This window comes from Belonocnema kinseyi, chromosome 1 (assembly GCF_010883055.1).
Source record: "Belonocnema kinseyi isolate 2016_QV_RU_SX_M_011 chromosome 1, B_treatae_v1, whole genome shotgun sequence".
NCBI lineage: Eukaryota > Metazoa > Arthropoda > Insecta > Hymenoptera > Cynipidae > Belonocnema > Belonocnema kinseyi.
The window spans coordinates 84,246,566-84,260,656 of record NC_046657.1 but is presented as its reverse complement, the minus strand read 5'-3'; the positions used below and the strand labels follow the sequence as shown (position 1 = coordinate 84,260,656).

The 14,091-nt window shown below is 31.3% G+C and overlaps 1 protein-coding gene across 1 annotated transcript in view; it reads left to right on the top strand.

Annotated features, from left to right (window-relative positions):
* Positions 1-2,447: 2,447 nt before the first annotated feature.
* The window catches only part of LOC117180431 (prostatic acid phosphatase-like), a 25,358-nt gene continuing 13,714 nt past the window's right edge, over positions 2,448-14,091 (top strand). Inside the window, exons 1-2 of the mRNA XM_033372945.1 lie at positions 2,448-2,593; positions 10,512-10,606. Of these exons, the coding sequence (XP_033228836.1) occupies positions 2,536-2,593; positions 10,512-10,606 (153 nt within the window). The 5' untranslated portion in view covers positions 2,448-2,535. The remainder of the gene's footprint in view (positions 2,594-10,511; positions 10,607-14,091) is intronic.

The window sequence follows — 14,091 nt, the reverse complement described above, 5'->3', positions numbered from 1 at the left end:
CTAAACATGATTCTGTACATGAACCCACACCTCAATTGGCTCTAGAAGGAACCTGTACAGGATCATTCAAAGGTTACCTCGCATATAGGTTCCTATGCAGAACCATGTACAATTTCCTTCGCCAAATTCTGGTACAGGAACCGTCGGGATTAACTGTACAGGTTCGTGTGCGGTACCGTGTACAGGAACAGGTGCAGGATCCTCCGTGGTTCCTGTACAAGAATTTTTAGCTGTGTATGAATCTCGAACGAAGCAAGGTTCCTGGATTAACGAGCTATATGTGTGCCTCGAAGCCATGTTGCTCTGCAAAACTGCAGAGGCGCCTTTTCTGTGATTCAAGTTAATTTGGATAATGGTTAAGCCGGTAGCAGTAATTTAGGTCTACCCCCGATCTTCCTGGTCCCGACAGGTTCCTCCTATCCGTGGCCGGCAAACAAAAAAGTTGACCTGTCCTCTTCCTAAGGCCTATCGTGCCTGATGATTCGCCAGGGCGCTGTCTTTAGGGAGGTTTCAATCCCTTCAAAAATTGTCAAAAACAAAATGCCGGACAAAGTTTGAAAAAAATGATGTTACGGTCATGAGAAGAAGACTTCAGGAAGTTTTCGGGGTCAAGGAATTCGAATTTGAGGTCAAAATAGTCAAAAAAAAAAATGGCCGTCACGAAATGGCGGAGAAAATTTAAAAAAACTGACGTTACGCTCGCTCTTGCTGCGCCTAATCACTATGCACGTACACCTGTCTTGTAAACGTGTTTAAAACGAAAGTAGTAGTTAGGAGCAGCACATTTTTAAAAAGTTTTAATCACCACCTCACTGAGCTTGTATTTCAACAGGAAAATCAGCGGAGCAGTGCGGAGCTTTTATTGAGATTATGTTTTTTCAAATAAACTTTTAGTTTGCTAAAACTTTCTGAAAAGAAAACTTTGAAGTCATTACTATAATACTTCTTGCATTATTAAAATGCAAGTTGCATTGAAATTTTATCATACGAACCTGCAGCAACTCTCTCCATATGTTGTCAATGAAATCGCGTACTTAAAACCAAATTTTGAGCATTTGCAACCGAGCGTATAATTTGACATTTTGACACGTCTCGCGCAAGTTCCGAATTGGAAAATTCCTGAAGTTTATAATAATACCGAATTGGATTATTCCTGAATAATAAAATTCCTAAATAATAAAAGTCCCCAATAGTTTACAATATTACCAATTTGGACTATTTTCGAATAATAAAATTCCCGAATAATAAAATTTCTGAATTGGAAAATTCCTGAATAATAAAATTCTTAAACTATAACGTTCCCGAATAAGAACAGTCTCAAACCGTTTATCATATTACCAAATTGGAATATTCTCGAATAATAAAATTTCAAAATAAAAATATTTCTAAATAATGAAAATCTCGAATGATAAAATTTCCAATTAATAAAATTTCTGAATTGGAAAATTCCTGAATAATAAAATTCTTAAACTATAACGTTCCCGAATAAGAACAGTCTCAAACCGTTTATCATATTACCAAATTGGAATATTCTCGAATAATAAAATTTCAAAATAAAAATATTTCTAAATAATGAAAATCTCGAATGATGAAATTTCCAATTAATAAAATTCACCAACAGTTTAGAATATAACTAAATTGGAATACTCCCGAATTGTAAAATTCCGGAATAATAAAATTCCCCAACAGTTTATGATATTACTAAATTGGACTAATTGAGAATATTGAAATTCCCTAATTATTAAATTTCCGAATAATAAAATTTCCGAATGAGAAATCTCTCTAATGATAAAATTCCTGAAAAGTTAATAATATTACCAAATTAGAATATTCCCGAATAATAAAACTCCTAATTTGGAGAATTCTCGAATAATAAACTTTCCGAATTGGAAAATTCATATATAAAAAAATTCCAGAATTATAAAATTTCCGAATAATAAAATTTCCCAACAGTATGTAATATTAATAAATAGAAATATTCCTGAATATTACAATTCCTGAATCATAAAAATACCGAATAATAAAATTCCCGAATTGTTTATAATATTATCAAGTTGAAATATTGCAGAATAATAAAATTCCCGACAGAAATACAATAATTAATACTCATAAAAAATAATCTGTCGGGAACTTTATTATTCGAAAATTTTCCAACTCAGAAATTTTACAGTGTCGGGAATTTTATTTTTCATGATTTTTCAGCCGCTTCAAAAAATTATCCAAAAGTGATCTCAAATTTGAAATTTGTGGAGCCTATTGATAGAAAAATCATTTACATCAGAACTGAGAATTCAGAAAACTGAATAAAAACAAAACTATTTAAGGAAGATCTAATGAAGTTATACAGTGATTATTATCAGGGAATCCTTATTTCCATACACGTGCCAAGATAACCTCATGGTGGGGGAAACCATTTTATCATAAGTTGCACTTGATCTTCTTGCTCAGTATTCGCCAACCTCGTGGCTCGTAAGCTTGTGAAAAGCAAACTTTAATCGAAAACAGCAAAAAAGTTTTGCTTTTCCAGCCACCAGGATGGCGCAATCCAAACTTTATTTCATCGGTTTGGCTACAATTTGCACCTCTATTATTGGTAATTAAACTCAAATTTAAATTGTACCTTATTTTCAACTTCCTCTCACTTTCGAAAATTCAAAACAATAATTCGAGAACAATAAAAAAATTATAATAATTTTAAATTATGAGATAAATGATAAATTATTAATATTGAAAATTAGAAAATGGAAAAAAAATTATTAAATAAAAAGTCTCTTGAAAGGAGGATTAATTTTGTGGAAAAAAATAGATAATTGTTTTACAGTCTATTTTCATTTTTTTGTCGCCAGTTCATTATACGATTTTCATTTTCTGCCTATCTTATCAAAAGGTCAATATCTGTCTCTGAGATGAATGGTAATTTCAGTTTTATAAACCATTTAATAGCAAAGAATATTTTATAATGTCGCACATTCATTTTCAAACTGGTTTCAAACTCAGTCGATATGGTATCAATTAAAAAATTGAATTAATTCAAGGAGAATTTCTCAGGCGTTTTTCAAATAATATATTTTCTGGGTTATTAAAAAAACATACATTCTAAATTTGATTACCATTTAAATAAACATTTTTATCATTTTTATTTTCATTTTTTGTATTTTACTATACATAGATATAGGTTTTATTATTTTTATAATCAAATTATTGTATTTTTATTTATTTTTAAATTAATTTACTGCTAAGTAGAAAACAAAGACGCCCGCTACGCGCGCGATTATTTTTCTTTGTCTGACGCAAATTTTTTACTGAAAATATAAAATTAATATTAATAGAGAGTTTTTGAAAAAGTGTGGATTTTTTCAATATTTCGATATTTTAAAACAATACAAAAGATTTTAAAAATTATGAATAACAAATCGGGAAGATTTTCAGGAAATTTGTTTATTTTGCAAATTTTTCTCAAAATTTTAGGAAAAATTATAGTCATTCGAAAATATATTTAGAAGTTTTAAAAATCTTTTTAAAATAATATACGATTTGACAAGATTTCAAAAAACATAAAATAAAAAATAGAATTTTGGAGATTTCGAAATAAAATGTTGAAGTTTTTTCAAGATTTTGAAAAGTTTCAGGAAAAAAATCTTTTCTGAAGATTCCTGGAAGTGTTTAAAGTGATTATTCATTTTTTTAAATAATTTAAAATTGGAAAAGTTTTCAAAAACTTAAAACAAAGTGTAGATCTTTCAAGATTTCGAAATAAAATATTGAAGTTTTTACTAGGTTCTCGAAGGCTTCAAAATAATAAAAAGTGTTTTTAAGATTTCGGGGAAAAATGTTAATGATTTTTTATTTTACAAAATTTATTTGAAGAAAATACGTAAAAAGATTTTAAAATATTTCAAATTATTTCCAAAATTTTCAAAAAAAGGAATAATGTTGAAGATTATTGAAGAATTTTTTTGAAATTTAAAGCAAAAATAGAGTGTTAAAACAGTTTAAAAAAGACTGAGAAGTTTTTAAAAAATTTCCAAAATAATTTGAAAAGATTTCAAACAAATTAAAACCAAATGTAGATTTTTGAACATTCCGAAATAAATTTTGAAACTTTTTCAAGCATTCGAAGCTTTCCAGATAATAAACCAAATTTCTTAAGATTCCTGAAATAATTTAAATCAATTTTTCCAAATCTCAAAAAGTCTTAAATATATTTTAAACTATCTTAAACTTCTCTTAAAATTTTTTAAAATCCTGTAAAAAAATATAAATTACAATTCTATAACCTTAAAGCGAGGAAACAAATAAATCTTTAAAGAAAAATAGTTATTCGAATATTTATTTTTTATTGAAAACCATTTTCCCCTTTATATTTTGGTACAAATTTCATTCTTTATTTATTAAAATTTTTTGAAGAAAATATTTTTGGTTGAGAATTCCATTATTTTACTGAAAATTCGTTTTTTTTTTGTAATAAGTGCAACTATTTTTGGTTCAAAAGAACATTTTTAAAATTTATTTTTATAATTTTAGGGATGAAATATCAGCTATTGTTTTTCACAAACAGTTTTTCGCAAATAATTCAAAAAATAAAAAATCCTTTATTTTCAAGAACTCAGAGGCCTTCCCACTCCAGCAAATTAATTATATGTCTCCTTTAGTAACTTTTAGCCCAAACTATTGAAACGATTTTTAATTATTTTTAAATTAAAACTTATGAAGTTTATAACAAAGCTGCCGAGGCATATTTAAAAAAAGTTATTTAATCTTTTTTATTTAACAATGAAAATAAAAAAAAAGAATTTCAAAGATTCCATTTTCTGGGAATTTATCCAATTTATGCGAAAGTACACAGAATTAGTTGGAAAACTTGTCTTGAATGATGTCCAACAGTATCAGATATATGAAAATATGTTTAAAAATTTTATAAACAAATTAATCAATAAAAGTTAGATTTTTCGTAAAAAGTATATATAGCTACTTCAGAAATGTGTGTTTTTAAGTGGAAAGCGAAAAATAAATGTCGATATGACTTATAAAAAATAGATACCATTTGTTAATTATTTAAACAAAGTTTATAAACACATGTATAAATTCGTAATTTTTAAATAGATTTGTTTCATTTTTTGAACAGAAAGGACAATAAATATCTCTCTAATAGCTTTTTTGTGCGACTCTTTGATTTCACACAATTAGTGTTATTTTTTTAAACAAAATTAATTAAGAAATGCATAATATTGTAATTTTTCATTAAAAGGAACTCGTTTTTTTTTTAAATCAACTTCAGATATGTTAAAAATAACTCTTGATTTGATACTTACTTATAAAAATAACAAATTCTATTTGTTTATACAAGTTAAATACTGTTGGAAATCATTCAAGACAAGTTTCCCCACTAATTCTGTGTACTTTTGCATAAATTGGATAAATTATCACAAAATGACACCTTCGAAATTTAAAAAATTTTTAATTAATTTTCATTCGTTAATAAAACCAAATTAAACATCTTTTGTTTTAATATGCCTCGACAACTTTGTTAGAAATTTCATAAGCTTTAAGTTAAAAAAAATTAAAAATCGGTCGAATAATTTGGGCTAAACAGTTTCTTGTCCACGGGCACCTCATTTGGCCCCACTGTTCGGCGCCTCAATTATAGCAAAAGGATTGTAGTATAGACTCAGATAATCAACATTTATATCGATAATGGGTATATTAAATGAAAAATTCTTTAAAAATCACATACATATTGTGGCAAAATGATTTTTTTATATATAATTTTTTATAAACAATAACCTGTTTATTGTAAAAAAACGTTAACATCACCTAAAATTGTTTAAAAATGGTAAATCTTCGTTGAAATGTATAAATAAAAATCATTATCTTAAACTACAATTGTACAAAAAATTTAAACTTCATTTAAAATCGAATGATTTTTTAGTAAAATACTTATTTCTGGTGGAACACGCCAAAATAACCTTAAATCGTTCATGAAGCTGTGAATCTTTTTAAAAATTTAATCTTTTAAATTTAAAATATCCATTTCTGATGAAAAAATACTAAAATAACCTTAAATTTGTTCAAAAAATTACAATATTCTTTGAAATTTATAACACCACTATCTTATACCCTCTAATTATTTAAAAATTGTGATTCTTCTTTCCCAGTTTAATGACTTTTCACTAAAAATACCTATTTCTGGTGGAAAACGTCAACATAAATTTTAAATCGTCGATGAAGTTGTGATTATTGTATGAAAAATTAATTTTTTAAATTAAAATACCAATTTCTGACGAAAAATACTAACATAGCCTTCAATTATTCAAACGTTGTAAATCCTCTTTGAAATCTATATTGAAAACCATTATTCTAACCTATAATATCAAACAAATTGAAATCTTTTTAAATCTAATGAACTTCTACTAAAAATACCTGCTTCTGACTGAAAACGCCAGAACAACCTTAAATTATTGATAACATTGTAAATCTTCGAAATTTAATTTGGAAGATTTCAGATATTTCGAAAAAGTATGTAGGAAATTTCTAAGAAATTTTGTTCTATTTTACAGGATTTTACCAAATTTGAGGAAAAAAATCAGTAGTTTAAAAGATATTTAAGACTTTCTGACACTTGGAAAGCATTTAAGAATTAAAAAAATAGTATTAATTATTTTAGTTTATTTGTTCAGCTGTTTTTAAACTTATACAAATATAATTTGAAATAATTTATAAATTTTCAGAAATCTTTTAGAACTTAAAACTATTTTTAATTAATTGAAAATTCCAAAAATTCCTAAGTACCTTTTAAACTGACTCCAATTAATTTATTCCTAAAATTATTTTAAAATCTTGAATTTTGAAAAATGTCCTTTAAATATTTTGAGAATATTTGTTCATAATTTTAAACAACTTTTGGAATGTTTTGAAATTTTTAAAATTATTTCTTCAGAATAAATGTTTCAAAATTGTTTAAAATCTTTAAAAAATCTATATTCTGTATTAAATGAAATTAATTTTGTACCCCTTTAAACTTTTAAGTATCTCTTAAATCTGTTCGAATTTTTAAAAAAATGTTGTAATCTTGCAAAATAAAAAAAAAATGTTGCTTTGAAACCTTCTACATTCCATTTCGGAATTTTAGGAACTTATTTTAGATCTTTGTAAATATGTTCTTTAAATTATACTATTAAACAAAATTAATTCAAATTTGCCCTCAAATCTTAAGTAAAAATTGCATTGTTTTTTATTATTATTTTCTGGGTCGAGACCGTAACAGCCCCTAACGCTTGGGTTATCCTCTGGCGTCAGCTTGTGAGCTTAAACGTGACCCCAAAGCCCACTCCATACGTCGAGGATCAGAGCCACGCTATTGACCGATATGTCTGACTCACTGATGCAGTTACTGGCCGTGAGTGTTAGACGTTTTTCCGCAATCGCGAGACAGTGGCAAAGGATATAAATAGCTGTCTCATCATCAAACCGCACATGCGACAAAGGGGATATCTGCAAGCTCTGTCTTATGTTTGTGATATCCGAGGTTTCCATGTCCTATAAACATTTCTGTAAGACTTTCACTCTGCTCTTCCCGAGCTTGAGAATTTCCTTCGCTTGGCTAGCGTTTAGCTTTAAACCCAAGAGCCAACTGTTGATTTCTTCTGTGATAACCTACTGGAAATGCCTACAACTGGTTTGGATCCAGTGAAAATTTCTTCTACATGCATGTTGCTCCTTGTGAAGTAGCCACTGTTTTTAGTGGGAAAGATGTGAGGCTTTTGGAACGAAAATCCTTAGGTGAAGTATAACCGATCATGTCTGCTTTCAGAATGAAGACTACTCTCGTACCTTTCCATGCCGTCAAGACATATCTCAATGTGAGATTAGCCGTAGCAAGTCTCACGAGCGGCTCTATAATGATCTTTCCAGCCTTATGGTCTCCAGACTTTACACGAAGCCCGGAGAATATACCTTGATCAGGTGAGAATCCTCCGGGGTTCGAGAGAGCAGTTTGTCCAGTCTAGCCGCCTGTGCTCCTTTCTCAACATCTGCACGGAGAGAAGTTAGGTAAAACCGGCACGCTAGCGATAAGAGTGGCTGCACTTCGGTTTGGTGTGGCCTCTCCTCCAGATTCGGGGCAATGGTTACCCCAAACTTGCGGAAATCGGTCGCTCTAAAACGTGGGTGCTATACTTTCCTAAACTGTGTAAGCGCTGAACTGTGCCGCAAGAGCCGCGTGTGCAGAACAGCTCGACTATACTGTTGGTAAAAAGGTTGAGCCTGTTCGGGGTAAAGGTTCTCCTGAATCAGTAGAGCCGTTCTACTAAACAGAAGTGGCCCTTTCCACTATGTGATTGGCGCGATAATTGTACGTGTTGGGTAAGCGGATCTACCAAACTTCTCTCCGTGTGTGCAAAAGTTTGGCCAACTTTCTTGCTTTCTTTTACGTATTGCACTTCTCTATTCATCCCTCATCGTCGTAAATGAGGTCCACAGTTAACCATTTCGCCAGTACTGGCACGTCTAAATCTCTCTCTGGTTTCCCTATGAAGCTCTTTGAAGATCCCATTCCACCAGTTTCTTCCAACCTTTTCGGACTTTTTTGGGTCGACAATTACTTTCATAGGTAGATTTGACGGCCTCCGTGAAATTCTTGGCTGCCTTCTCCAAGATGTTAACGTCTATAATTGACCTGGGCATCTCCGAGGGAACAATCCTTAGTTCGGTGGAAGACTGATCCCAGTCTGCTCTTATTGGATTTCTGGATTACTAAGAACCCACAGGTACGACGGGTTCCAACTCGAACTCTATCTGTGAGTGATCAGAGAAAATGGGTTCGTCTGAGACTCCACTTCTTGTCTAAAACTACTGGTACAAAGAGTGATGTGGATGACTTCCTCCAAGACCAAGTTGTGAAACGTCCGGGCCTTCCCCGTGTTAAGAATATCTAAAGCAGCAGTTCTCATTTAGGTCTACCTCCGATCTTCTTCTGTCCCGACTGGCTCCTCCTGTCTCTGGCCGGCCTTTCTAAATTTGACTTGTCCAAGGTAGTAGAAGGGCGTGTTGTTGTGGACCGTACGAGCCCTCGCCTAGTAGTCAGGAATTTGTACAACTAGGATTTGTGTGGAACCTCCCGCTGTGTCTTTTCCCTGAGACCGATCGTGCCTGACGTTTCGCCAGGACGCTTTACTTAGTCCGAAGGACCACAGCAGGGTCTACCAGCCTACCAGCTTACCTGAGAACCACACTGACCCGTACCATCTTTCGGATCAATTCAACATCACCTACTTTGGTAAAAAAAGTCAACCAATCAGACGGTTCCACCCGACGACCCTTCCATTTTGGATTCTGAGACGGAATTCGGGAGGCTGGGTATGGTGAGGGTACCCGGTATAGGTGTTCGCACACTAAAATAGGTTTAGAGTATGCTGGAAACGGCTCACACGCGAGAAGTCCGTGCACACACACAGAGCGCCAACCAATCGCGTGGGATCGGTCGCACTACTGCGGTGTGAGCTGGCTACGTACCGTTCACCTATCGAACCGACACTGGAGAAGCAGAAGTTTGCGACGTTGCCAATATTAGAGCGTTTACGGAGAGTGTAGTGTTTACCATTGCGAAAAAAAGTCGGTATTGAAAGCTATTTTAGAAAGTAATATTTTTTAAATATTTCGAATATCTTTGACAAGCTTCGTAGTTATTTATGTGTATTTTGCGGAAAAACTAATTTATATATATAATTAAATAATATAATAAACTACATTGGAAACGTGCCAAACTTCTCCTTCACGAACGGCAGTCCGATAGGTGAACGGTACGTTACCAGCTCACACCGCAGCAGTACGACAGATCGCATGCGATTGGTTGACGTTCAGTGTGTATATACGGACGGTTCGTGCGTGAGCCGATTCTCATGTGCGAACACCTTATGGTGGGGGTGGTCGAGCCACAACAAGTCGAACGCATTTGAGCATCGAATTGGCGGGACCGTGATTTGTTGGATCATGATTATGTAGCCAAGCTTTAGCTGCTGAGTCGGCTGTGACGAATACGAAAACCCCTCCCCTACAGAAGGAGGTCCCGAATTTTGGTCATTGATCTGGTGACACACTTGCGAGCGCCCTCTAGATGGCCTCCCTGAAGAGCTCAAACTGCTCCGCAGTGAGCAGAGTCCGGGTGGCTCGAATCTACCACCACCACCGTCAAGGGGTTACTTAAAAATCTTTAAAAATGTACGGTTTGTTGAAAATTGGTCGGGACCGGTAATTTCATGGTTACCGGTACCGACAACTATTTTATCCTTGAACAACAGAATATTATTCTTTTCATTATTAAAGAATCATTTACATTTAAAATTTTCTCTCTCAGAATTAAATGTTTAGAATTAAAATTCATTTGGAAATTGCGATTTCCAGAAAATTCACAAGAAAAAACTGAGAAGTATATTTATCATTTATTCATTATTTATTTTGTTCATTAAAATAAATAAGTAACTAAAATGAATTCATTTGTTTTATATTTTTAATAGCTGTCTCAGGATCGCGAATCGTACGTGATGTTTCAAAGGAAAAAGAAGATAATTCTTTAGATACAAATTCTGACACTTTGAGATTTGTTATTTTGGTAAGTTTTTTTTATTATTATTCAAATTTGTTCAAAGTAAATAAAATAGTTAAAATATATTGATAAGTGATATGATTTAATTCTACTTCGTAATCTATCTGTAAAGAGAAAATTAAACATTAGTGTGACGATTTTTTGCTAAAGGGCATATAAAAATAATTTTTTTTTCTCCAATAAATGGTGATAATTTCAAGAAATATTGATGCTGACGGTAAGAAAAAATTGTTACTGGGCTAAAACTTTAATTGAAATTTAAATAACATTTTTTCTATTTTACAATCTATTTAAAATCCTTCGAACCTAACGTGTATCTGATTTTTTTTTAAATATGCCATGCAATAAACACATTTTCCAAAAAGTGTTGGTAATCTACATTTCTATACTACCACCCTTCAATTATTTGTTATTATTAACATCCTAGGGTATTGTTAGCAACAAGTTTTTTATTTAGATTACTCTTGTTTTATTACTTTTTGTTTTTATTAAACTTATTTCATAACTTTTTAAGGATTTTCTATTATTTCAATTGCTGTTAGAGTTAAAGTAGAAATGCTGTGTTTTAGTCAGACTTGTCTCACCAAAACTGCACTGACTACTGTCTGATTAAAGTAGAAATTTAATAGGAATTTTTTTTGTAGAATGAATTTCAAACTTTGAAAAGGGAATGTTAACCAATTGCCAGTAAATTTAAATTAAATTATAATACAAGTATAATTGATTTTTAGTCCATTCCAATAAATTCAAGTCAATTTTAATTTAATTCTAATTTAATTCTAGTAAATCGTAGTGAAATAGATTTAAATGAAAGCCCAGATAATTCCGATTGAAATCTAGAGAATTCTATATAATTAAATTCTAGTAAACTATAATAATCTAATAATTCTAGGAAATTTTATTTGACGTATAGTGAATCTGGACGGAAGTCTACAGAATTCTAGGAATTATAATTTAATTTTATTCCTGGGAAATAATAATTGGCATCTAGAAAATTCGAATCAAATTATAGAGAATCTTAATTAAATTCAAATGAATTGTGATTTATTGTTCATGAATAAAAAAATAAAAATAAGTTTCTAAATAATTCGAATTCAATTCTAGTGAATTCTAATTGGTTTTTAATTGTTATTTCCTGAATGAAAAAAATCTAATTTAATTCAAGTCAATTATATTTAAAATAATGTACAGAGAGTTTGGATTGAAATCTAAAATATTATGTATGATTAAACTCTAGTAAACATAATAATTTAATTTAATACGAGTGAATTATCATATTCTAATAAAATTTTAATTTTAATTAAATTTTAGACAATTCTAATTGAATTATATAGACTTCTAATTAAATTTGAGAGTATTCTAATTAAATTCTCGTGAATTCTAATTAATTTCTAAAGAATGATAAATAAATTCTATAAAATTTCAATGACATTCTAGAGAATTTTAATTACATTCTGGATCATTATAATTTATTCCTCGAGAAATCTAATTAAATTCTAGCGAATTAAAATTTAAGAAATTTAAATCAGACCAAAATTAAAATTAAAAATCCCATTTAACGTCCAATAATCAAATTGATGCAAAATCCTGTTAAATAAAACAAGAATCCAACGACCAAATTTGGACCACAACGAACAAACAAAAACAAAAAATCCTATTTTAATCTGAAAAAAAACAAATAAAATTTTCGGACAAAAATAAAAAAGAGGAAGAAAAATGAGAAGGCAGCCAACCACATCCCCTTCCTTCTCTTTTTCTTTCGTTCATTTTTTTCATTTTTATTATCATCAAATTACAATAAAATAAAATAAAAAACATAAATAAATAAATAAAATTGCATTACACTTTGGTACTCGTACAGTACCCTTATCAAGGCAAGACAAATTTAAGTGGTAGAAATTGACAGCACCCACGAACAGGTGCTCTCTCTTTGATACCTGAGAATCGGCTGAGGGTCGGTAGGCTAATCCGTTGTAAACACAATATAAATATCTGTCACAATTACATCAGAAATAGAGAAAGTAAAAGAAAAACAGAATTCATGCAACAGCCACGTTAAATGTAATTAATCATATTAGCGTAACTTTTGTTCAGCTTATCGGTTTTTAAATTAATAGATAACTGTTTTTGTTTTTTAATATAAAACATTTCCATGAATTCCCTCTTTCTCTCATTACTTTCACTATGCAAAATTTGAACATTATCCCAGTCAAACTCATGGTCAACATCAACAAAGGCCTTTGTATATCTGGCAAGAACACTCTTATAACAGCGTCCTAAACGAACATCACTTTTGCGTTCCTCTATACTAGTATTAAGAAGTCTGCCAGTTTGTCCCATTTTTCTCAACAAAGCTCTTTGACAAGTTTAAAACCTGGCTTCGGAAATCCTGCTGATCCAAAATAGGATATTTGTGTATATTTGATTCAACATCTTTTACTATTTCCATTATTTGTTTTGCGTTAGTTTTTATCACATGGTTACTAAAACCTTGACCTAATCTGAGAATATCTGTAACTGAATCAGGAATTTGAATATCTGTCAAATTAAGAAACCAAGGATCTTTACCTCCTTCTTCAAACATACTATGTTTATTATTATTATTATTATTATTGCACCATTAAGCCATTTCCCTTTCGGGGTAGGCGTGACTCACTCGGTAGGGGAAAGGAGTAGTGTGTGGAAGGGATAGACATTTTTCAGATTGATCCAGAATTCTCGTGCAATTTAAGTAAATAACACGTTCGTTCCGCAACACTGCTCCGACCCAGGTTTCTGATCAATCTCTCTAGCAATCACCCCAAGCGAAGAACCTCACGAAGTCGTTATGTAAGGTTCCCCACTTGGGTCCATTAGTGGCCAAGGTCTTTTGTTTCAGGCGTCATTCACTCTACTGATACTCTTTTTATTAACTATTTGCCGGCATACTTTCCTGTCCTGGCACACTTCTCTAGCTTCTTTTATGTCCATGCATTTTTTCAAGCAGACTCTCGTGTTTCTGTGACTTCTTATGTCTATTCTAACTAGGGTCTCATTCACACATTCTAACCATTCTTTCAGCGGTCTACCTCTGGGCACGCTGCCATTTACTTTACCTTGATACACTTGTTTCGTTAGTCGTTTATTTGGCATTCTCTCAACATGTCCGAACCATCTTAACCGATTTCTTTCCCATGTGTCTACTAGCGTCTCTTCTGCACCACATTCTTTTAGAATTACCTCGTTACTTACTTTGTCCATCAGGGTTTTCCCGCATATTATACGCATGAATCTCATGTCAATTGCGTTAATTTTACTCTTATATTTTTCTTGATAAGTCCATGTCTCGCTACCGTATAGTACAGTCGGTATAAATATAGAATTATGTATTGCCATTTTAGCTTTATTTAATATATTTTTACTTCTGATAAGGGGACCTACTCTACCAATAACCTTCTTACCTTCATTTATTCGTCTATCTAATTCCTCATCTATCTTCCCGTCCCTAGTAA